The sequence below is a fragment of the Oryx dammah genome, unplaced genomic scaffold (assembly GCF_014754425.2).
Source record: "Oryx dammah isolate SB20612 unplaced genomic scaffold, SCBI_Odam_1.1 HiC_scaffold_23, whole genome shotgun sequence".
In the NCBI taxonomy this organism is placed as follows: Eukaryota; Metazoa; Chordata; class Mammalia; order Artiodactyla; family Bovidae; genus Oryx; species Oryx dammah.
In genome coordinates, this window is record NW_024070207.1 from 60,721,193 (window position 1) to 60,748,102 (window position 26,910).

Here is a 26,910-nt window from a genome sequence, read left to right on the forward strand (position 1 = left end):
GGAGAAGGAAAGAGTGGGATGAACAGAGAAAGTAGCCTCGACATATATATACTGCCATGTGTAAAAGAGATAGCTGGTGAGAAATTGCTATATAACACAGGGAACTAAGCCTGGTACTCTGTGATTACCTAGAGGAGGGGGGTGGGGGAATGGGAGGGAGAAGAGGGAGGTGATATATGTATAATTATAACTGATTTGCTTTGTTGTATGGCAGAAACCAACACAATATTGTATAGCAATTTTCCTCCAAATAAAAAGTAAATTAAAAGATTGGAAATGGGAGCTGTTCTTACTATGCAAATGAAAACAAGACTCCTTGATTTATCATTAAATTATATTTTTTAATAAAAAAAGAGTAGATATTTCTGCAGAATACCCTCAAAATTGAAGATGCTCAACAAATGACTGATGAATGAATGAAACTTTGAAAAAATCAAGATAAATTAACACATTTGAACAACAAAATTTTTCAAAATTAAAAATATATCTGGATCATCCTGAAAATTAAGTAGAAATGAGATCAAATAGAAAGGGAAAAAATAACTTGATTAATTTACCTTTCATCATATACTTCATAGAAGAGCACACCTGGATTTCTGTTCCTTTTCAAACCCCAATATCATATTTTTATGGTGTTAGTACAAAAGAGGAAGGACCAATTTTCAAAGGACATTCCTATTTAAGAAAAATTAAACTTTCAAGCTGCTCACTTATACAGGTAGGATATAAAATAAACCCTACTGAAAAAAATGCATTAAGCAAAGTTCATTTTAAATAACACAAGATATGTGGTATAAAAATCATGTAAGTAACTTGAGATGAATCAGTCCACAGCAAAACATTTTATAGTATTAGCCAACTCATGGTGGGCATTAGCATAGCATATTTAATGACCTAATGGCTGATCAAATATATGTTATGTACTTATTAGGTTAAAAAAATGACAGTGTCTGACCATATACCGCAGCCGAGACAATAGGGACAATTGTTTTATTAACATCAAAGTCCTCAAGTTGAGTCTCAGGGAAAGTTCCTTCCTCTTCCCCTACAATGACTTCCACGTATACTTCATCTGCTATTTCAGCACAACCTAAATTTTAGAAATAATTGCTTGCTTATAACCCCAAATATTTACTAAATGGGTAAAAGTTTCCAAATCATTATTTTTCAAGATTTCAATTTGGTAAATTTAAAAATTATTAGGCACTTGAGAGGCTAGTGCCACCAGGATACAATAATTCATCAAAATTCTTATCCTCCTCTTAGAACCTAATCCTATGAAAATGATTTTAAATTTATATAAAACATGTGTGCTTAAAATATACTGACTGATTTTACAGTCCATTGGGCATTACAAATTTATAAGAAGAATTGTATTCCATAATTCTGGTTGATAATTCTTTGGAACTCAGAAGCATTTCCCATAGAATCAAATATGAGAAAGCAGTCCATGCTATCCTACATATTGTAACTTAAATGCAGTACTGTACATGCAGTGAAAAAATTGTCAAAAATACTAGTAACTGAAGAATTAAAAATTAAAGCAAGTAAAAGTATATATATACATGGTTATAATATAAAATGCTGGTGCTCAAGGCTATGTGGACACCAATTAAGATGCAGGATTTTCAGAGACCTTACTGAAGACAAAAACATTAAGTTAGACACTTTAAAAAATATCATTAGTATAAAAGAATTTAAACCCAGAGGGTCAATAAGTTTATTTTATGTGAAATAATCCACTTAGATTTAATCTGTTAAACAGAAAACTGGCTTGAATTTATGCTTTTCCTTTAATTCACACAGTGGTATTTTCTATTCAATTGAAAAATGTGGAAAAAATATGGAACAAAAGTATCCCTCTCCTAGGTTTCCTTTCTTTCAATTAACCAGAAAGAGACACTGGTCTAAATTTTGCACATCCCCATGGAATTCTGGCATCAGCTAACCTAAGCTTCAATCTCCCATCTTCCATTGTGCCCCTTCTTACTGACCAATGAGTAAAAAACTAAAGAATTTATAGATCAAGTAGAAATTCTTTTTCTAATAAAGTCCTCTAGATTCATTTGTTTTTGACATTTTCAGCTGTGGTATATTATTCATGTTTGGGATTGGAATTCAGCTCCCTATGAATTCTGGGGAAGGGAATTTGAGGAGTGGGGATCACAGTGCAGTATAGGTTAAGCTAAGTATTGTCAAGGTAATGCAGTCAAGGGGAGGCTTTTGCTCTTCTAGGGTAAATCAAAGTAGTTTTTGTTTCAGCATGGCAAGAAGACAGAAAAAGCCTTAGGGAAGGGCTGCATTCCTATTCTGAGGTGAGGAAAAAGTAGGAAGAAAGTAAAATGTCTTTATAAGGAAACGTGTACTATGGCAGGAAAGCAGATGTCAGGAGCTTTTTTCACCCTGTGTGGTACTCAGCTCCAAGAAACCTTAAGCAGCAACTACTTGGAGATCATCAACAGCATAATAAGTAAAAATCCTGGTGGCTTGACTTGGAAGAATACTTACTCAGCCAATGCCTCAGTAGCAGAAGGAAACAACCAGTTAGCCCTTCCACTGCTAAACTCAGAAAGAGGTCAACAGTGCTCACTGCCATGTGCAAAGAACACTGGCAGCAGAGTTAGGCAGACATGAATTCAAATCCTATGTTCCTCATTTAATATTAGATGACCATGGGCAATTGCTTAACTTCCTTGAGCATTTTCTGCTTCCATTAAACAGGGATAATACCACCTAACTCAGAAATGAGTTATCAGAATTAAATGAGATAATATATGCAATACACACACAAAGTAGATTCTCAGTAATTACCTATGTATTCGTGAGCTCTAGTAAAGTCAGGAACCATATGTTGCTGATCTCTGTATCCCAAGTATCTGAGACACAGTATCTTTGTTTGCTCACTTGAACAATACACATATTCATGAATAGTCAAAAAGACCCTTCCTTCTTTTTTTTATTTTTTATTTATTTATTTTTTATTAAATTTTTATTTTTACTTTATTTTACTTTACAATACTGTATTGGTTTTGCCATAGACATGAATCCCTGTATGCGAGACAGCAAAAGAGACACAGATGTGTAGAGCGGACTTTTGGACCCTTCCTTCTCAATTATAGCAAACGGTCAGACTTATTTTATTGATATTTGCTACTATGTAGTGCTTAAATCTGAGATTGCTTTTTTTAGAAAAGAATGCATGATGTCTATGGATGAGTCACTACAGTGCCATTTTTTTCTTACTGATATCATCTTCTTCTTGAGAGGAATCTTTAACTGCCATGTAAACCATCTTCTCCCGCTGCATTCGGCTCTGGTCAAGCACTCCAGCTACAGAATGTCCATTGGTGTACTCACTCTCTGTGACAATTTCTGTTCCACCTTAAAAGTTAAAACATGTATCAAAATCAGTAAGCATCATAGAATAATTTCCTCCCAGGCGGCTCTAGTGGTAAAGAATCTGCCTGCCAATGCAGGAGACCCAGGTTCAATCCCTGGATTTGGAAGATCCCCTAGAGAAGGAAATGGCAACCTACTCAAGTATTCTAGCCTAGAAAATCCCATGGACAGAGGAGCCTGGTGGGCTATAGTCCCTGGGGTCACAAAGAATCAGACATGACTGAGCACACTTTATATTATAATAAGGAAGATATATAAAAATATTTTCCTTTAGAAAAATACTCCCCCCATATATTTTAAGTGTCAAGAGAATTATCATATAAATTTCACTTTAAATTATCAGTCATTACTAAGAAATAACAACATATGTGCAAAGCACTTTGTCTTTTACATGTATTTATCCATTTAATCCTCGCGATAGTATTATAAGGTAGTTACTACCATTATGACCATTTTATGGATGAGGAAACTAATGTAGAAGGTTAAGTAATTCAGCAAAGGCCACTTAAATGGTAGAACTAGGATTAAAATCCAAGCAGCCTGCCTCTAGACTACCCTTAAATACTCACAATTTCCTATTCTAAACCAAACTCCCTTCACTCATGTTTTGAAATCTCAACTGGAATCTTCTACACGTTTGAAAGAATCTAAGAATGATTTGTTCTGTACCATATTTATATACAATTATATACATATTATATATGTATATATAATTTTAAAATATTCTATCCCCAAAGAAACCTATTAAAAAGTTGCACTTTGAATGCAGTATTAGAATAGTTTCCAGAAAAGGTAAGTTCTAATTCCTAACCATTATAGCAATAAACTTAGTATTTATACCTATTTCAACATCATCTTCAGCCTCGGCTTTAAATATATACACTTTTATTACTTCTGAACCAAATCCATCTTCTTTAACATCTTCTTGCGAACCATCACTGCTGATTTTTAATGGTGTGTTCCCCATATGCTCTAATTTTTCCCCAACATCATCTACTGTAAAATATAAAGAGGAAACTATTTCAGCCAAAAAGTACCAGTGACATTTAGTGGGTGTTAAGCATTAATATTAGTGCAATGTGAAATAATGTGTTAACAACTTACCCACTGTATTCAATTAATAACGTATTATGCAACCATTAAAAGTGGTATAGTTCATGAAAAAAGAATTCAAGACAGATAGACTACCTGATCATAATTATATAAAAATCTAGTCACAGATAATACTCTATTTCAGCTTTAATTAAAATGATTTATGAAAAATTAAATAATCTTCCATCATGTTCAACATTTTAAGCTAAATCCTAACAGCAAAATTAATAACAAAAATTAGAACATAAAATTATAGTACTCATAAAATAAGCTGACATAAACAACAGTTTCCAAATTAAGTAGCAGCCTGTCTAAACCAATTAGCATATGAAATCTAGTATCTAAAAAAGAGAAAACACCTGAATTATCTTATAAAAAGGGCTTTTTAGAAATCATAAAAATAAAAGCTTAGTAAATACTTTTAACTCCTGTTGAGTCAATGGAAGACAACTTCAAATCAGAAACTGTGTATTCTTCTAGACTTAACCGTTGTATGCTTTGCTTCAAAATCATAATAAAAGCAACAATAATTACTTACACTTAAAGTATACTTAAAATTTTTGATTTTTTAAGAATAGTGTTTAGTTTCAAGCAAATATTGTGCATAAACAATGCAATGAATATATTATATTCATAGAGTTTGTTCTTTGGATATAAATATTAAACAATATAGTCCCCAAAATATTAACATCATATGCCTACCATTTTTTTATTTCAATGCTTTTTCTGTCCCTATAAAAACTGAAATGTAATCTAAGTTGAGAATCTGCTCCTCCCTATTATATGTATCATAGTATCACATATGAAATAAAAAATCATGAAGTCTTGACTACATCTAATCAATTCCAGAACTACTGAAAACAGTGACATTTAAAAGTTTTTAACTCAGTACTCTTAAAAATATGTATTTCAGTTAAGATCTACATGGGTCAAAGTCTAGCCTTTACCTCAGTTTCAAATTCAATATGCACAAATTCAAAACTATTCTTTTGGTCTTTCACAATGGTGAAAAACAACACACTTCAGAAATTCTTCCTACAATGTAAAGCTACTTTAACTTTGTGACTAAATATAAATGATTCCACAATATTTAAGATTTCAGATAGTTTACTGTCTATGAAAGAGCACCTACATTATCAAAATAAATAGAAAAAAATTTTTTCATTTTATCATAGACCCTAATTCTAGTCCCACTTTTTTGGTAAACAGTTTTTTTTGACAATGGGGCAGGTTAAAATGAAAGAAAAAAGATGAAGAATCCAATATTATTGGTTTAACAATCTCTCTTTTAAAATATGTTGAATAAAATAATGAGATTTTTTAAAAAATTACAAGAGTCAAGTAATAAGTCTTCAGAAAAAAAGTACTTTCTCATTCTTAGAAATAAAGACATAGAATATTAAAAATTTTAAGTGTCCAAAATATGAATTTCTTAGGTTGGAATAATTTACAGTAAATTAATGAAAAAAATAGTCTCATATGATAAATACTATTTTATACACTTTAGTGGTTTAAAGTGATCACAGTTCCTCCTACGATCAACTGAATTAAAACTGTAATTCACAGAATTAAAGCTCATGAAATGAAATAAGACATTTGTTTGGTCACTTCTCAACAGAATTTCACTTTAAGTATTGAAATTACTGTTGCTATTCTGATTCCATTCATACCTTTCCTTAATGTCCACAGTTTAATGTGTACCTTATTTTCTACTTAGATTTCTCAGAATGAACAATTTTGAAATGTACTGAGTAAACTTGTTCTGTATTTTATGTTCATAGAAGATGATAAAGTTATTAGATATGTTAGTGTACAGTTTTAGTTTTAGAGATAAATTACCAACTTCCAAGATTTATTCTATATTCTCCATTACAGAAAGTACAAAGTTAACAAAGACTTAACAGGCAATCAACAGGCTTTAGAGATAGATTCTAAGTCTTTTCTTAATGCAGATAATACTCAAAATACCTAAAATTTAAGCTTAACCTTTTTGTTTATGAGGTTTACAACATTCAAGTCCCACAGTGTTGTTTCTCAATCTACATGTCATCCCAGCTAGCAATAAGTGGGTAATATTATATACAACACAGAATTCTACTGGTGCTAAGTATAACATTAAAATAGTAAGGTGCATTTTATTTACCAGCCCCCACAAAGTGTGGTATCATTCAACATTCTTCTATAGACAACTGGTACAATTTGATTAAAATTTCATTTTAGTAAAATGTACAATATTCCTTTAAAAAACTAAGTAGGCTTTTTACTGCACCCCTTTCTTGTTACATCTATCAAAAAATTAATATGGCGAATATGATATTATTAGTATAAAGTACAGCTGACTCTTGAACAATGCAGGGCTTAGGGGCACTGAGTCTATACACAGTCGAAAATTATATATACCTTTAGAGTTGGCCCTCCATATCTGTAGTTCTGCATTTGCAGACTCAATCAACCTCAAATTATGTAATACTACAGTATATATTTATTGACAGGAATCCTTCTATTAGTGGATCCACACAGTTCAAACCTGTGTTGTTCAAGGGTCAACTATATACTGATGTACCACAGGGATGGAATGAGGCAATGTATAATGGATCCAGAAGGCAATGGCAACCCACTCCAGTACTCTTGCCTGGAAAATCCCATGGACTGAGGAGCCTGGTAGGCTATAGTCCATGGGGGAGCAAAGAGTCGGACACGACTGAGTGACTTCACTTCATTACACAATGATGAAACAAACAAAAATGAATAATATTTAAATCACAAAGGTGTTCTACTTCTACGTGTATATATCCAAGAGATCTAAAATCTATGTGCACAAAATCTTGTCGATGAATGTTCAGGGCAGCATTATTCACAACAGCACAAAAGTGGAAACAACCCAAATGTCTATTAACCAATGAACTGATAAAATATATATCCATATAATGAAATATATGGATATATTCATCAATATATAGAAATGAAGGACTGACACATGCTACAACATGGATGATCCTTGAAAACATTATACTAAGTAAAAGAATTCACACACAAAAGGCCATATATTATACCATTACATTTACATAAAATGTTGAAAACAACAAATCTATAGAGACAGAAACTGGATTAGTGGTTGCCTGAAGGGTGAGTGGACTAGGGGAGTGTCTGCTCAAGGGCATGAGGATTTCTTTCTGGGGTAAGAAAAAATTCTAAAATTGATTATGGTGATACAATTCTGTGAATATATGAAAAATCACTGATGAACACCTTAAATGAGTGAATTGTATGGCATGTGACTATCTCAATAAAGTTGTTATATTAAAAAATACAAAGGTGTTAACTTTTCCCTTTTATCCCTGAAATTGGTGAGGTTTCATGATATCTCCCATAATGACCCTACCAGTATATTTTTCTTTACACAAAACTATTTTCCTGAAAGAAATAAAAACTACTTTTATAGGTAAAAACAACTTTGAATGCATTATATTGGTTGATTATTTAAAGGACTCTCCTTTCTCCAATGAAGTTTTTCATAAAGGAAATCATCACCCACAAGTGTCTTATGGGTGTTAGGTATTTTTAAAGAAAAGAACACCTGGGATAACTTTGGACAGATAGCTATCCTATATTAATTTCCAAGTTACTTAGCACAAGTGGAATAGCCTAACTATCTGTTAAGATAAAGAAACTGTGACATTTGGTCTGAAAGTGGAAAAAACTTAAGATGTACCTCAGACTGAGAGAAGACAAACTCCCTACCACTAAAACCCAACTGCTGATGAGGTTTCCTTTATAGGGATTCAGGAACAAGATAAAAGTCTGTTTTAAGTTCTCAATTTTATCTCTTAGAGTAGTCGAAGATATCTTGGAAAAAAACCAGAGTGTTTTGCCTATGTTCTCCTCTAAGAGTTTTATAGTTTCTGGTCTTACATTTAGATCTTTAATCCATTTTGAGTTTATCTTTGTGTGCGGTGTTAGAAAGTGATCTAGCTTCATTCTTTTACAAGTGGTTGACCAGTTTTCCCAGCACCACTTGTTAAAGAGATTGTCTTTACTCCATTGTATATTCTTGCCTCCTTTGTCAAAGATAAGGTGTCCATATGTATGTGGATTTATCTCTGGGCTTTCTATTTTGTTCCATTGATCTATATGTCTGTCTTTGTGCCAATACCATACTGTCTTGATGACTGTGGCTTTGTAGTAGAGCCTGAAGTCAGGCAAATTGATTCCTCCAGTTCCATCCTTCTTTCTCAAGATTGCTTTGGCTATTCGTGGTTTTTTGTATGGAATTTAGAAAGATGGCAATGATGACCCTGTATGCAGGACAGCAAAAAAGACACAGATGTGTATAGCAGACTTTTGGACTCAGAGGGAGAGGGAGAGGGTGTGATGATTTGGGAGAATGGCATTGAAACATGTATAATATCATGTAAGAATCGAAATGCCAGTCTATGTCTGATGCAGGATATGACACGCTTGGGGCTGACGCGCGGGGATGACCCAGAGAGATGTTGTGGGGAGGGGGGTGGGAGGGGGGTTCATGTTTGGGAACGCATGTACACCTGTGGTGGATTCATGTCAATCTATGCCAAAACCAATACAGAATTGTAAAGTAAAAATTAAAAATAAATAAATAAATTTAAAAAAAAAAAAGAAAAAAACCAGAGAACTTTTAAAATTAACATTGCGGCCTCTCAAGGCAATTTATTCTTGAACTTCTGAAGATTTAATGGTCAACAAAACCCAAGAGGTAAAAACATGAATTAAAATTAAGAGATGAAGAAAACAAAGGACAAACTAGATCAAACTAGAGTAAAATAAAATAAATGAAAATGGTAAGATAGAGTAATTAGTCCCAATTTGAATATTCTAACCATTACAAAAAAGGATCTGGGTGGTAAGAAAATAAATTATATAAAATATTTCATTTTTACATATCCTATTTTCTACAATAAAAAATTATTTAAGTTTAAAAGGTATTTATTTAAAAATTGTTTGTTTCTTTACTAATGATTAAGGAGGTAATTAATCTCCAGTCTGAATTCCCCTAAAATGACCCCATAGCAGTTCCAGTATTATTTGAGTAACACAATGTTCCTTATATTTCCTTATCAGTTCCTTAATGTTCCTTATCAGTCTAATTCTATTAGACTAGAAGGACAGAAGTCTTTTACACTTGAGACATATGGTAACATCAGATAAATATTTTAAATTAAAATATTCTAGAAACTTAAAAGAACTTTTGCAGAATCAAATCACAGAAGATATGTTGAGATATGACTATTCACAATACATATAACGTCTAAATTTTAGACCATTTTAATACCAAAGAGTTTAATTTGACAAGTATCCTTTTAAAGGCATAATGAATTTGTTTTGGTACAGAAAGACTTTTGACTTTTGCCATACCGTTTTAGAAAACCATAATCACAGTTTTGCTTTTTAAAAGAAAAAAAATGTCAGGTTAAGACGTAAATATGGAGCTCCTTTAGTAATCCACATCAATTGAAAAAGAATAATAACATTTGCACAGTCTTTTAGGGGCTTAAATTATTCACTTCAAAACAATATAAATATTCACTTTGAAGTGCTTATAGAGGGAAAAAAATTAACACATCAGACTTCAGAATCATAATTACAAATTAAATATAATTTGTTTTTAGTTTTAAATTCACTGATACACATACATAACATACAATCATTTTATATACACATACACATATTCTACCTGTTAATTCACTTTTCAATCAACCATTTTTTATTTTAAAAAATAAAAGAACAAAAATCCTCCCTTGAAAAGTGAAGTCGTCATCTAATCTTTACTCCTTCTAGCATGATGCCTTCAAATTTTGTAAGGACTAGATCCACTTCTTCCTCAAGCTCCACCAATAACTTATCATAACATTTTTATTATTGCTGCTATTCAGGCAAACCTACCACTTGAAATGAGAACAAGATACTTCTATCTTCTTCATTCAGGTAGAATGTCTTAAGAACATCATAAAGTCAGTCTGATATAAATTTGTTTTAAGTATTTTGCACAGACTATACACACACCTAAACAACAGAAAATAAACACAGGCAGAACTGTAGAATACAATCTGAGTTGATTATTTACTTTTCAAGTATTTAATTAGAAAAACTAATTATATATTTCTTAACATGTTATGCTTAAATTCCTAAGCAAAACTGAAATGACAACTCCACTATTTGTCAAATTAAAGAGAAAGTGGTGGTTGCATACAATTACCCATTTTGAAATACGTATATTTACCATTAAAATTTTGTGTCATTTAATGTTCTTTTTGAACCTTCCAAATTCATATTTTTATTCTAAGATATTAGTAAATTGCATTAGTTTACTCCATCGTAGGATGAATTTTCAGAGTAAATTAAAAACATGAGCAAATTCAAAAAACCATCTGAACAACGCAGCTCTGAAAAAAATTATTTTTCAAAAAGATTACCCCCATGACTTTTATCGAACAGATCCCCCATCCCAGAACACCTGTTCATGTTATACATAAATTAATTTCTACCAAGTAATTATGGAACTTAAATGCCACTTACAAGATATCATTAAGTAGTCTTCAGAAGTGCTCTTGACATCATCATCATCATCATCTTCAGTTTTAATAGTAACTGTAGAACCAGGAACACCACCAGCTGCTTGAATCACAGTTTCTGTATCTGAATTAGTTACAAGAACCTCCTCTGAAACCATTGTGGGAGAGTCAACTCCTGAAACACAATCTTGGACCACATGTTCCAAGTGTCCATCAGGACCAGTAACAAGATCAGCCACAAAAACCTGCTCAGGTACTCTAACAGTTTCTGTAATTAGCTCAGACGTCAAGATGTGATCACCATCATCTTCCTCTAAATCTTCTTCAATAGCAACATCAGCCTCAAGTACGGCTTCAGGAACAATTACACCTTCTGTTACTACATCAGTCTCAGTGATGATATCAGGCCCATGGACAACTTCAGCTGCAAGGCCATGATCAAGAGTTATCCCACCATCTGTGACAACATCAGAAACTAATACAGCCTCAGGAACTGAAACAACAATATGGTCTCCATCGATATGCGCAGTACCAGTCATTCCAGCAACTACAATACAAATTATCCAAAGAAAGTAATCTTATTAATTAAAAGTATTTATATATCGGATGACATAAAATAGTTTTTAAATTAGAAATAGTCCTGGGAAAATTAGGATTTTAAAGAACTACTGATAATTAAACTGCAGTAAAAAACCCCTACCAACCAGGAACTGAGGGGGAAGTGAAAGAAAATAATGTTAGTAAAATCTAAGTTAAAACCTTAAAAATAATATACTTTATTTTGAAGTAAAACATAAAAGCCACAGTGAGATATTGAACAGCTAAAAAAAAAGAAATAAATAACACCACCACAGGTCGGTGAGGATGCAGAGAAACTGAATCTCTCATATGTAATGTAGCAGCCACTAGAAAATCATTTGGCAGTTTCTTACGAAAAACATGTACTTACCAATACAACCTAACAATTGCACTCTGCAGCATTTCTCCCACAGTTACTAAAATATGTTTACACACAAAAAAATATACATGAATATCCATAACAATGCATAGTAGATATTATTTCTAGTAGCAAAAGAAAAATACAACTCAAATGTTTATAGCATGCAAATGATTGGTTAAGCCATCTTTGGCACATCCTCACTATGGAATACTACTCAGCAATAAAAAAGGGACAAACTATTGATACATTAACAGCCTGAATCAACTGCCAGAAAATTGTGCTGAGAGAAAAAATTCAATTACAACATACAATATACTGCATAATGTATAACTGGAATCATTTATATAACATTCTCAAAATTCTAAAAGCATAGAGATGGAGTACAGATAGCAGCTGCCAAGGATGGGGGTGTATGTGACTATTTTGGCATAGCACATACACAGTGACGGACACCATAAATACATGCTCACTGTGTATCTCCACTGTGGTGATGTCTATGCAAATCTATATATGGAACAAAACTGCACAGACCCATATATACTCACACACACACACAAATGGTGAAAACTGAATGAGGTCTGTAGTCTAGATAATAGTAATGCACCAATGTTAATTTCCTGTTTTTAATATTGTACTAAGATGTCACCATTGCAGAAACATGAGTAAAGGGTTTATGGGACCCTATACACTATTTTTTCTATTTCCTATGAGTCTAGCATTTCAAAAAGTTAAAGTTAAAATAAAAAGGACACAAAACCATGAAAGGTTGCCAATACATTAAATTGAGTTAATAAAATATTACAGCTTAATATATTAGACAATACATATTATAAACATGAAAGTCTCTGGACTTCTTTATTTTATAAGAATTACTATATTCAAAAATGTAAAGCATCTTTTAACATCTGATTTGGGGAGAAGAAAACAAGTCATTTTAGATAAAGATTTGGTTTATTAAAAAAAAACACACGCATATAGACTGAATTGTATTAAATTCTAAACTAGTAAATTGTAAGAATAAAGCTTTAAATAACATTTATCTTGAGCAGCATGGTAAACACCAACTCCTACCCTCTTGTAAATATTGTAAGAGTGTAAAATTCCTTCATGAGTAATTCTGTTACATTCTGCCTCTCTGAAGTGATGCAGTAAACAAATTAATAGAGTTTATATACCAAGTTATAAGAAAATTACTCCATGAATCCAGTACAAAGCCTTTTCTACATAATGATCATTCTCTATACAGTAATAATCTGAAAGAGTGCAATTTGTTACATGGTTCACTATTATTAACCAATTCATTATGGAAGTTTGCTGGTAAATTAGGATGGAGACCAGTAAACACACTAAAAAGTAAGGTGAGCAGGGAAAGTTACCTTTCAACCTTTCTGAAGTTTTCTCACTATTCTCAAATTCTCACCGAAACCACATTACCCAAAGGACACAGCCTCAGCCTTGAAAATCAGTAGACAAAAGGAGTGTGTATACAATAAGAACTTTCCACTCACTTTTTACTCCACTGGTCATTTCTGTAGACAGGGAGATGGTGACGGTTCAAATTTAGTGTTCAACCAGACTGAAAATGTGATTTAGCAAGGAAAAATTAAATGCTAAGCCTATAAAATTCACAGTATTGAAATTCTATGTATATGAATAACAACATTAATACTGTATAAAATTTTTCATAAATTAGACTTAAAGTGTGGGAAATTCCATTTATTTAAGAACACAGCTAGAAGATAGTTTGTTTCCTAACGGTAGACACTAAAGAAGGATGGAAGGACAGAATAATGCTAGTGCTGGCTTGGGTTCATATTAACCTGTTTGGGAGGATTCTAATAAGATGGAGTAAGTGCTTTTCAGTTTACCTAGTTTTTACTCTAGCAGGAACTTACATGTCAAAATAAATCAGATCTAAACCAAAGAAATACAAACATCCTTGTTTACCCTGAACTAAATAATTTAAGAATCTTAGACCAAGAATTGATGAGTTCCCACAGGGTACTGGCAGAAACTAAGACCATGATCCAAAATGCTTTTCATTAAATTTTGCTCTTTCCTCTTATCAACTCATTTGAAATTCCACTGAATTTCTAGACAAAGTTATTTATTTTAGCTACACACTAGCCATATTTATTATTGAATACTATGCACCAAGCAACCTAGTATTTTACATATAATATCTCATTTAAGCCCCAGAACTTCGAAATGAGGGAGTATTATTATCTCCACTTTAAACACAAACAAACGACGGTTTAGAGAGATTAAATATGCTTGCCCAAGGTTCAAGCTGGGAACTGAATGCATTTTTTTTACTCTAGACTGGCTTTTTTAACTTGCCTAAATGAGGAGAACAGAATTTACTTACTCTAGAGACTGATTTTTAAGAAATTTATAGGGCTAATCAAGTGAGTCACTACTAAAGGAATAGATTAAAGAGAAAGAATAAAAAGAGAAAGAATAAAAAGACCTACCATAGAGTGACTTATTTAAAATTCAAGGCATTTAGTAAGCCGCATTAAAAGGCATTAAAATTTTATCTCACTAGGTAGTAAACTATAAACAATATGAAAAAAAATCTTTTAAAAGTGTGAAATCAATTAGATGACCACATAACAGTAAGAAACAAGTCATTATTTCAAGCATTTCCCTTCTTACTAAAGTTGCTTAAATTAAATGTGAATAGCTGAATTTCACCAGAAAGCATAATATTTGGTATTTGGGGGGTTTGTCTTGGGCCACCATATACCGCTATTTTGCTACTAAGTCTCAAAGCAATATGGGCTTCCTAGGTGGCTCAGTAGTAATGAATCCACATTTGATCCCTGGGTTGGGAAGATTCCCTCAAGAAGGAAAGGGCAACCTACTCTGGTATTCTTGCCTGGTAAGTCCCATGGACAGAGGAGCCTGGTGGTCTACAGTCCATGAGGTCACAGAGTTGGACACAACTTAGCAACTGAATACACATGCACATGCATGCCCAAAGCAGTATGGACTTTTTTTAGCAATAAAATCCTAAACAATTAGATTCAACAGCACAGATTCCAAGGACAACTATTATACTGAGACATGCACAAGTTATCACATAAAGCATACTATTGTAAAATTTAAAGTATCCTTGAAAAGAAACTGGTCCAATAAATTTCTGAATTAAATTAACAGTTCAGACTCTTAATATAGTAGCCATTTCATACCAACCAAAAACGGAGAGAATTTAGAGATCCTATACCACATAGTGTGTTTACTCTATGTATGCTACACTCATGTTTCACAAGTATCATTAATTTCTAGGTTTGTAGATATCTAAGTTTTTAAGCTAGCAAAAATTTAAAGAGAATGTATCTAATTTCTAATCAAATTTTAGAATTTGGAAACCTTAGTGTTAGATATAAGGGATTAATTAAGCCTCAATTAATTGATGGAACAATGGAAAGAAAGCTAAGAGGAACACCAAGTAAAAATTTACCAGCAGCCTCGATTAATTGATGGAACAATGGAAAGAAAGCTAAGAGGAACACCAAGTAAAAATTTACCAGCACCAGACATTTTTTCAATCTTTGAAAGGAATCAAGCTTTGCTTGCTAATGGGCAACTTCTTCAGGAGTGGGGATGGAAGGGGTTTCTGGCACTTTATCAGATGCCACAGGGTAAGTAAGATTTTGTATAAAATGGACAAAATACTGTATTTCTTCCATAAAAAAATCTTATTTTGCATCATTTATTTTCAGATTCCAGATATAAAAGATGTCATATAATATTTCTCCTTCTCTGTCTGACTTCACTCATAGAGACTCACACACTTAAGATGAACTTATGGCTGCTGGGGCAGGGGGAAGGATGGAGGCAAGGCATAGTTGGGGAGTTTGGAATAGACATATACACACTGCTGCATTTAAAATGGATAACCAACAAGGACCTACTGTAAAGCACATGGAACAGGCTGTAAAGCCTGTAAAGCCCATTTGACAGCCTGGATGGGAGGGGAGTTTGGCGGAGAATGGAAACATGTATATGTATGGCTGATTCTCTTTGCTGTTTACCTGAAACTATCACAATATTGTTAATCGGCTATACCCCAAAACAAAAAGATTAAAAAATACCTTATTTTTAAAAGGTAAAAAGTTAAGTTTATTATACTGAAAATTATTATAACTTATTATACTGAATTTCAAGTGTTCCACAATTCGAAAAACTTATCTCTTGCAAGGAATTCACAAAATTCTTTTTAAAATCTCTTACACCTCATGCTTTTGCCTTCTTCTAGAGTTCATTCCCATACTTTTTCCACCTAAAATCACTTCTAGGTCATCTATAGTCAAACAACTCACTTCTAATTCTTTAAGCAGAGTAAATCCATGATTCCTTTTTGTATCGTCAATTAACTACAACTACCACCACATTAAATCTGGAGAGGACATTAAATGTTATCTAGCCCAACCCACTCATAAAAGTGAATTAAGTAATTTGCCTAAGTTTACATAGATAATTAATAGGACTGCCAAGACTAGAATCTAGTTCTGAGTCTCATTACAGTGGGCTTTACAACATGAGAGAAAATAACATATTCAACCATGTTATCTAAAAATAGTACAGCCGTTTCTTAATTGAGCAAAGTATCACTCTTTGTAGTCTCCCATTTCTAATTATATCTTTAACATTGCACAATATCTTATGTTTCTGTTTACTTTTTATCCCAATTTACCATTTGTCTCTTCTACTCTCACTTTGATCTTTTCTGTAATTCTTACCACCCTATCACTGCCACTTATACTTCAGATACCTCTCTCTTCTATCATTCAGACTGACTTTGCCAAAATTCCAATTATTTGCTGTTACGGGTGCCTTATCATTTTCATCAAAATGACTACTGTTAAGAGGCCACTGAAAAATCTGGTCACAAAAAAACAGGGATTTTTTTTTTTCAAGAAAAGAAAAAGGTAATGCTATCAATGAGAACTTTCTAATATATGGCATCAGAATATAATTAATCACCTAGTGCAAGATATTCCTCTATCACTATATAAGCATCTAACTTCTTTGAAATGATGAAAGTACTTCCATTTCCAGCTTTATTAACAATGCAACTTAAAATGTATTTTATATTTTAACATTTTGTAACATGAGAACTGCTGTATTTATATAAATTGTTTTTCATTTCCAATGATGTATTACCACTATATTCCAAGTTTCCTTACTTCAATCTACCCACAAAATAATAAGAATGATTTTAACTAGAGTATTGACACACAGATTTACTTAAATAAGCCCTACAAATGTATTTTCCTGGTAAAGGAACAAGTTTTCATTGTAATTATCCCCTTCCCCAATAGAGTTTTGATATTTAGTTACAAAGAAAAAATACAACAAAGAAAATGCTTTACCAAAATCCTGCATAATCATGGTATGGGCCATTCTAGAGTCTGATGTGTGCAATCCAAGACTTCCACCACCTGGATCCATACTTAGTAAAGTTCATTCACAAATCTCTGTAAAAGAAGTGTTTTTTTTTAAAATAGTTTAAATGCATTTAGGTCAAAGTCAATTGTTTTGAGAAAAATGCAATTGAAAATGTGCCTCTCAACCAGGTGTGCAAATCTCATTACAAAGGAAAACAAAGCAAACAAACAAAAGAAACCTTGTTTTATGCTTTATGTGACAACCATAAATAAAAGAAGAGTCAGTGGAAGTAAACCAAAGATAATGGAGAAGAAGCACAAAGGGTGATGAGCCACAGGGAAGTGATAGACACAAGCAAAAGAACAAAATTGTAGTATTGAGGTTCCAGTTAAAATATAGGTTATTAAATAGGAAGAAAAAGAACAAGATGACAACAGACAATAGTTGGGGTATTTATACATTACTAGAGAACTCAGGTGTCTAGTATTAGTGCATTTCATCCAGTGGCTCTCATCCATTTCTTCCAGACCCAGCTCAGCTCTGCAGCGTAGCTCTGCAGATAAACTTGTGTTTCACCTCTGGCTCCCGGGGTTCTACTTATAATGAAAAATGTTCTATCCCAGTTTCCCTGGAGTTCTTTGAGCCAGTAAGGACTTCTTGCCTTACTCTACTACAATCTCTTGGCTCACAGTTTTGAGGGCTCATGAAACATGACTGCTTCCTAAATGTAGTAGAGATAAGATCAATCACATACAAACATTTAGCAAATTGGTTCTTTCAGAATAGCTTTTACTTGTAACTGTAACTTGTAAATTTTTTCATTAATAATTAATAAAGCCATGCTAGCCTCATGCTAGTTTTGGAAGCAAGGGCTCAACCTATTTCATTTCAAATGACTTATACTATATTTAAGATCACCAGATAGTATGGAACCTAAAATTAGGTTGTACCTTAATGTTATTTCTTAAAACTATATGTATACTTTACTCTCAGATACAAGCTTCTAAGCAAATCAACCAAAAAATGTGTCAATTTTATAGAAAATTTCCTCATTTTTAGTTAGAAATGTTTAATAGATTTGGCTTAATCTATTCTTAAGTACAGGAGATCACTAAGATTTTTTTTTCCTTGCCTCAAAGTTCTATAGGTGTACAGAAGGCAGGAAAGTCTCACAGAGTAATCTTTATCAACATTTGAGTCATGTACCTCAAAATCCTACAGCAGTAGGTGACATCTCCGTATATTACAATGATTCAAACAAAATTACTCTATGTGTGAGCACATTCTGAGCTGTATTTTTGTTATCTTTTTTAAACACCACATTGTTTTCTGCCTTCAAAATGAAGTCAAGAGAGTTCACAAACTACCTGGGTCTTCAGAGAGATAAATTAAAGTGCCATAATGACTTATTTCAAACATTTAAAACAGTGTACTATTTTAAATTTAATTAGAATAACTGCTTTATCACATAACCAACAGAACAATTACAAATGTCTTTAAAATGTTTTAAACAGTTAATTTTGCTTAATTATTAAATAAAACATGAAGTAATTTGTTAATCACCTTAATATGAGTATCCTGAAGAAACTGTAGATTTTCTTACATATTGTAAAATAAAATCTGCAGCATTTTGTTTTTGTTATTTTTCCTTCTGAACTACGTTATTTTCTTTGGAAGAACGTTCTTTTTACCTATTGTAAAAATACATTCACAATTAGATATCTTAAAACATTTTAAACCAAATCTCTGACACAACTTTAGAATTTTTCTTTACACTTTAATGTACAGGATGAGATTGGCTCAAAACTGTTAACCTAAAAAGCAACCAAAGGGATTCCAACAGAAATAACTACCTACGTTACTTCACTTAGAATCCGACCATCTGATTAAACCAAAATCTTTCCTAAAGCATATTTTAAAAATCACTAGCAACATTTTATTTTGGAAAGTAAGAGAACCAACCAAGGGCAAGCTTTATTCTTGCCAAATCCATAGGAAAAAAATCTGCACTAGTGCTCAATGAAGTGTAAAAATTTTAACACATAGTGCAACTCTTACAGGAATTATCACACTGTAAGAATATCAAATAAACTGGAGCACCTTTTTTTCCCCATATAGAAAGTTTCAATAAGATCAATAACGAATGGGGTATGAGAACAGCAGTGTGTTAAGGATTCAGTAGCCAATATAGCTAGGCTTCTCAGTATTTTGAACAGTATATTTCACATCCTTATTGAATGGAAGTAACCACCAAATACTCTTCAAGAAAACATCTTTCCCTCAGTTTATGTGGAGCAGAAATCACAAAACAAAAATCAAAGCAAGACAAAAAAAAAAAAAAAAAAAAAAAACAAAAACCCTCCCCCCAACACACACATTTTACTCTCATTCGTCTCCTCTAAACAGATTCTTCAGGGCCTAGCTTCTAGATGATGTAAATAGGGTGAGGGACAGGAGAAAAATACTAAGGCAGCAGAACAAGAGAATGTGAAAGTAGTATAAGCAGAGATAGGGAGACAAAGGAGCCCTGGCAACTAGCAGTATTGCAGCTTTGGACGCAACCCTCTTCCCGCATCAGTCTCCCTTTCCCACGACCATGCCAAGTTTCAATCATTCTGAACAGAACGCACACACGTGCCCTGCCATACATTACCCATCTCCCTGGATCTTCAACCAAATGAGAACCTTCGCAGTGGAAAGGCAGAAAGCGAAGAGACAAGAATACCCTTTCCCCTCCTCCCTCACTTGGTGCAGCAGTCGCCACCGATACTACCCACGCCGTGCTGCCCAACCCCTCACCATCCTGCTCCCTTTGCCCCGCTACAAGGGAGACGGCGGCAGGGAACCAAAATGGTGGTGTTTTAGCGAAGGCGACAGTTGCCGCACACAGCCTCCACCCCCACCGGAGGCTCTGACGGCTCCCTAGCCCCTAAAATGCCAGATTCGGTGCCACCCTCTCGCAAACGCCGTTATCCCTCGAGCTTTCCAAGGTTACCAACCGCTGCTGGCGGAGACGGGGGCGGGAGCGAGATGGGGGAAGTGCAGCTGAGAGCAATGGGGGGGGGTAGTGTTGCCGAGAGAAAATGCCAGGGGGCCGCCGCATTCTTCACCGTTTTGTTTTCCGCCATTTTCCCGTCACCCTAAACCACCGACGGCCTCCACGACGGCTCTAGCCCCCGGGGGCTGTGGCCTGGGGGAAAAACAGGGCAGCTGAAGGAGAAGTAATTCTCTCAATTCCCCCAGCCACCCGCTGCTGAGGAGAAACACTGTCTGCCCGAGGGGAGGGAACGCTTAGGGACTAGACGCCACTTCCATTGTTCCCGTCGCCCTACACTACGCTCTGGGTGTGAGCCTCTCCTCAACTCAACCGAGCGACACTGAGAGCAGCCGACTCAAGTCCCTGTGCTCTCTCAGGAGTCTCCTTACCTGCCGCGGCCGCCGCCAGTTGGATTCTGACCGCGCTCCGGTTTTCTGCGGGGGGCGGCAGCTGTGGATCAGCGAGCTCCTCACATTCGGGTTTCCGAGGTTCCGCAGCTCGAGCCAATCACAAGCTACTCTGCGTCTGGGAGGCGCGCCGCCTAGTCCTCTTTTATACCGCGCCTGACTTGCTGAGGTTGCATTACGTCACGCTCCCCTTGCTGCAGGGTAGGGGGCCGCGGGGGGAGCGCGCACGCGCGCGCGATCGATCGAGAAGCCCGCGCTGGGTTTCTGCCCGGAGACCCCGCGGACTTGCGAGTAGAGGCTGCGGCGCCGGGCGAATCTCAGTGCGCAAGCCTGGATCTTGGCGCGACCCTGAGGTGTTTCCGTGGGGAGATGTTCTGTTTTCCAGGGTTTCTAAAGGAGAAGAAGAGGGGGAGGTGGGGAAATCAATATCCGAATGGCCACTGAACCTCTCGTAGATGTTGAATAACGTTTTAAAAAACCCAAACAGTCCTACCCTCGAGGATTTGACCAGTTAGGCTCACCTGAGTGATAAGAAGTATGCTTCCCCGAAATGAAACCCTTATGTATTTTGCAGTTTCCCTCCTTCATTCTTTTTATATTTCCTCGTGAAGTCGCTCAGTCGTGTCCGACTCTTTGTGACCCCATGGACTGTAGTCCACCAGGCTCCTCCATCGATGGAATTTTCTAGGCAAGAGTACTGGAGTGGGTTGCCATTTCCTTCTCTTCTATTTCCTAGTGGTAGACAATTCGATCTAGAAAGTAAAGCGAAGAAAAGCATAGAAAGGAAGAGTAGACAAGGGACCAAAATGAAGTGAATACCGAATGTCTCTTGATTGTGTCACTTTCAGCTTGTGTCTAAACAAAATGGGAGAAATTCAGTGGTAACGGGTGGGTAAAAGAGTGATGCGATGTGACTAAAAGAATACATTTGCAAAGGGCCTTATGTTCTGAAAATTTAGCTTTGGTACCTTGAGCATTTGGAGTGAGTAACAGTGTTTAAGGTGGGAAAGGATACGCTCCTTTAAAAAGATAAAGAGAAGGTAACAAAACATTTGCCTAAATAATTTGAATATTTTTACAAACAAAGCATGTTATTTTTCTCGGTCAGCTAGATAATTTCTCCAGGTCTCTATAACCTAATATACAATTAAAGGTTTGAGAAACGTAAAGGAGACACAGTATGAAAGCCCTGGCACAGTATCTGGGCTATAGAAGACGGGGAGTATACAAACTGTCTACTTGCAGAGCCAAGCAATAAGTATTTTAGGCTTTGAGGATTATTAGGTCTCTATCAACTATTTAAGTCTGCAACTGTAGCCCCAAAGCAGCCATAGACAGTACGTACACAAATGAGCATGGCTGTGTTCCCATTGAACTTTATTTATGGGCATTGACATTTGAATTTGGTCATTTTAAAGTGTCTTTAAAAATTATTATTCTTTGAATTTTTAAAAACTATTTAAAAATGTAAAAATCATTCTTAATCTCAATCCACTAAAAATACAGGCAGCCATCCAGATTTGCCCTGTGCACGGTAGTTTGCTGACCCTGTAGGTGTTGTTTACTTTTATTTTCCCTCCTAGATAAAGAAAGTTATTTTTTATGAGTATATTCCTGTAGGTGATGTGTTTCTATATTGGGTTCCCTGGTAAATACTATTTGAAAGGTCTTCTCCCAGTGACAATTCTAATAGGACATGGAAGAATCTGAGAAAGATGTGGGGGTTTTTACATCAACAACCTTTGTGAACAGTAACTTGTAGATAATTTTTAAAACCTGAAGATCATTCTTGCTCCTCCCTCTTTCTCCAAGTATCTCTTCCATCAAAATGTCCTGAGACTTCTACTTCCTTAATATCTGTGTAGTTCATCCTGGTTTTTTTTTTTTTTTTCCCATTCCTAATCTCATTACCTTGTTCGGGTTCACATCCCTTCTTACCTGGATTACTGTAACACCTTCTTAACTTGTTCATCTTTTCCATTTGCTCATCAAATCCTTAAATCAGAAATAACCAAATCAGAAAAAAATGTCTCAGATAAGCCTCCCGACTCCATTTTTCACCTCAGTTGAGACCCTCAACAAATAGGACTCTGCAATAGCCCCCTAACTCATTTCAGAAATATGCTACAAGTCTCAGCTAAAAGTCATATCTTTTACTATGTAGAATCTACATCACCACAGAGATCACTTGCATAACAAAACAAAGAAACCTGATATCTCACTCCCCTGCTTAAACATTGCTGTAAAATTCCCACTAGAAGTCAAGGATGACATTCAAGCAAGGAGAGAAGGAGACTTGTAAGACTCTAAGCTGGGCAACAATGTTGAAGACCATCCAAGTTATGTCTTTTAGCTTTTTGGTCAATGTTTATTTGAAGGGTAAATTAAATGCTACATTACGGATGGCTGTTTGTGCTGTTATTTTAAATAAGCACTGCTTTTATATTCATGCTTCAGCTTTTTGCTGTTTCACATTAACCAATAATATTCATTAGGTACTATAAACACTTTGTAGCTTACTTTGTTTTATAACTTGCTCACTTCACTCTCTCTACTTTCTTTGGTAGCCATGGCCAACTAATAGTGTTTTGCTATAGTACATTTAGAAACTGTGTGTTGCTGTCTCTTCTTTTTCACGTGCTTCTGGAATCACAGTTTGTCACCAGATATATTCCCTTTAACCTCAACTTGTTCTATGAAAACTCTTAGCGTTCTTGCTTTAACTGGCACCTGACCATTTTCCAAGGAAATAATCTAAAATAAATTAACATAAGCATATTCAGGATCATCTAGAAGACCACTTTGTAAATGAACACTATCATACATCATCAACACTCACACTTGTATTTGTATTTACAGGCACATCAATACCAGACAGTACCACTTTAGTTGTTTCGTGTTTGATATGCAATGAACAAATCAGACTTTGTAAACTATGTGGTCAGGTCCTATACCAGGTATGTGGTACATAATACAGTTTCTTGGTAGTCAGAATAAAGTGCTAGGGGAAGTGAGTCATCCCACAGCATACAATAAGATAAGCTATGCTCAATATGCCATTGCAGAGTCATATTCGTGTTATGAAAAGTAATTTAGTTTCAGCACAACAATCTAATGCATAAAATTAAATTAATGCTGTTAATTTATTAGTTTTGTTGTTTATCATTTTGGTTTTATAATTGTATCAGGACTGTTAGTTTAAGAAATTTATTTATACAGAGCTCTACTATTATTTATGTTTAAGTAACATTATAATGGGGCTTCCCTGGTGGCTCAGTGGTCCACCTGCAATGCAGGAAACGTAGATTCAATCTCTGGGTCAGGAAGATCCCCTGGAGAAGGGAATGGTAACCCACTCCGGTATTCTTGCCTGGGAAATCCCATGGACAGAGGAGGCTGACAGGCCACAGTCCACTGGGTCAATCAGTCCAAAAGAGTAAAACATGGCTTAGCGGCTAAACAAAAACATTATAAGAAAACCAGCTTAAATCAACGTTGAGTACAAATATTTTCCTTTAATCTATGATAAAAATTGCAAAGAGTCAGACACGACTGAACACACGTGATTAAAAATATACAAAATGATGCACAAAATCTCTAAATACTATGCTACAGAAAAAGTATCAAGACTTCTTGAGGGTAATAGCTAATTCTATATTTGAAAGGAAATAAATAAGATGAAACTGTGTTATATTGTTGTGTCAGTGAACAAGAAAGCCACTAAAGACTAATGGGATCATGTCAAAAATACATGAGCATCAAATAATGATAGTAACTGCATGATTACTAAGTGACTAAAACATGTAGAATATGTAAAAACTCATGAGTTTATTAAAGATACTGAAAGAGAGAGATCACCCTGCCAAACCCCATCAAAGATAAAAATCTCATTCAATACCATTTGAAGTAAATAAAACATCAACCCTTTACTCTGACAATTATCAAAAGAAAGGAACTCAGTATTTTATTCTGCTTTTCCTATACAGACTATTTCAGTACAACCAAATAACTCTAGGTTGATGAGGGAAAGTTCTTTTTCATACGAAATATAATAAATATAGAATAAACATAGAAATAAATGTAGAAAATCACCATTTTACAACCTTTAGTGAAGTCACAGATCCGGGAAGTAATCATCAGTGGGTGAAATATTAGATGAAAGACGGGATGGAAAACTATGAATTAGTTCAGGTTGTCGTCACCTGAACCCTCTAATCAGTTTCTCCCCATTCTGTTTGGCATTTGGTATTATCACTGTTTATTTTTAAATAATTTTTTATTTATTTATTTTTGGTTGTGCTGGGTCTTCGTTGCTGCATGGGCTTTTCTCTAGTTGCCATGAGCAGGCTTCTCATTGCGCTGGCTTCTCATTGTGGATCATGTGCTCTGGAGCATGCAGGCTTCTGTAGTTGCAGCTCCTGGGCTCTATCTAGAGCACAGGCTCAATAGTTGTGGCACACCGGCTTAACTGTGCCACACGGACTTAGTTGCTCTACAGCATGTGGGATCTTCCATAATCAGGGATTGAACCCATGTCTCCTGTACTGGCAGGTGGATTCTTTACCACTGAACCACCAGGAAAGTCCATCACTGTTTTTTATTTCAGCTGGTCTAATAGATGTGTACTGATATCTCACTGCAGTGTTAATTTGCATTTGTCTGATAGCTAATATTGCTAAATATCTTTCATATGCTCATTTGCCATAATCTCTATGGTGAAGTGTCTTTTCAAGTTCTTTACCCATCTTTTCATGTTGTTGAGTTTCATATTTTTCAAAATATATATATTTGCGGATACAAGTCCTTTATCAGATATGTGATTTGCAGATATTTTCTATCCATTGTCACCTGATCTTTTCTTTTTCTTTCCATGTCTTCAGCAGAGCAAAAATGTTTTAATTTGATAAAGTCCAATTTATCAATATTTTCTTGTATCAGTTCAGTTCAGTTCAGTCGCTCAGTCGTGTCTCACTCTGCGACTCCATGAATTGCAGCACACCAGGCCTCCCTGTCCATCACCAACTCCTGGAGTTCACTCAAACTCATGTTCATCGAGTTGGTGATGCCATCCAGCCATCTCATCATCTGTCATCCCCTTCTCCTCCTGCCCACAATCCCTCCCAGCATCAGAGTCTTTTCCAATGAGTCAACTCTTTGCATGAGGTGGCCAAAGTATTGGAGTTTCAGCTTCAGCATCATTCCTTCCAAAGAACACCCAGGACTAATCTTTAGAATGGACTGGTTGGATCGCCTTGCAGTCCAAGGGACTCTCAAGAGTCTTCTCCAACACCACAGTTCAAAAACATCAATTCTTCGGTGCTCAGAGATTGTGCTTTAGTTTGGATTCTAAGAATTCTTTGCCTTATTTCAGCTCACAGACATTTTCTCCTGTTTTTTTTTTCCCAGAAATTTCATTGTTTTGGGCTTTACATTTACATCTATGATCTATTTTGGGTTAGTCTTTGGATAAAGTGTGAGATGTAAGTTCATTTTTATGCATATTGACAACCAAAGATTCCAACAACATTTATTAAAAAGTCTATCCTTTCTCCAAAGAAATTTTGGACATTTGTGAAAATCAAATGGCCATATTTATGTAGGTTTATATCTGTCCTATTTATTAGGTTTCATAGATCTGTATCTTTTTCTTTACCAATACCACACTGATCTGATTACTTTGGCTTTTTAAATATTTCCTAAAATTGGGTAGTGTAATTTTCCCAACTTTGTTTTTCTTTTTCAAAATGATATTAGATATTCTCCTTTCTTATATATTTTTTTATTTTTCTCCTTTATTTTAACATTAACTTGTCTATATCTATAAAAAAATTCTGCTGGGATTTTGATTGGTATTTTGTGAATCTATAGATCTCTGAGGAAAACTGACATCTTTATTGCATTGATTCTGCTAATTCGTATAACTCAGTATGTTCATTTATTTACATCTTCTTGGATTATTTCATCAGCATTTTGTGTTTTTCAGAATTCAACTTCTATACATGTCTTGTTAGATATATACCTTGTTAGATGTATACTTAAGTCCTTTGGAGGAACTGTTGTGTCTTTTAAAATTTGATTTCCAATTGTTCT

General features: G+C 34.7%; 1 protein-coding gene across 6 annotated transcripts in view; it reads right to left on the reverse strand.

Moving 5' to 3' along the window:
• Positions 1-20,420, reverse strand: part of ZNF711 (zinc finger protein 711) — a 28,017-nt gene extending 7,597 nt beyond the window's left edge. Inside the window, exons 1-6 of one of the 6 annotated variants that reach the window (XM_040265619.1) lie at positions 20,280-20,420; positions 18,940-19,067; positions 17,361-17,465; positions 11,044-11,586; positions 4,240-4,395; positions 3,244-3,381 (exon numbers count right to left, since the gene is read on the reverse strand). In XM_040265619.1, the coding sequence (XP_040121553.1) occupies positions 3,244-3,381; positions 4,240-4,395; positions 11,044-11,586; positions 17,361-17,439 (916 nt within the window). In that variant the 5' untranslated portion in view covers positions 17,440-17,465; positions 18,940-19,067; positions 20,280-20,420. The other 5 variants (XM_040265618.1, XM_040265622.1, XM_040265621.1 and 2 more) reach the window with 5 other exon arrangements.
• Positions 20,421-26,910: the final 6,490 nt, after the last annotated feature.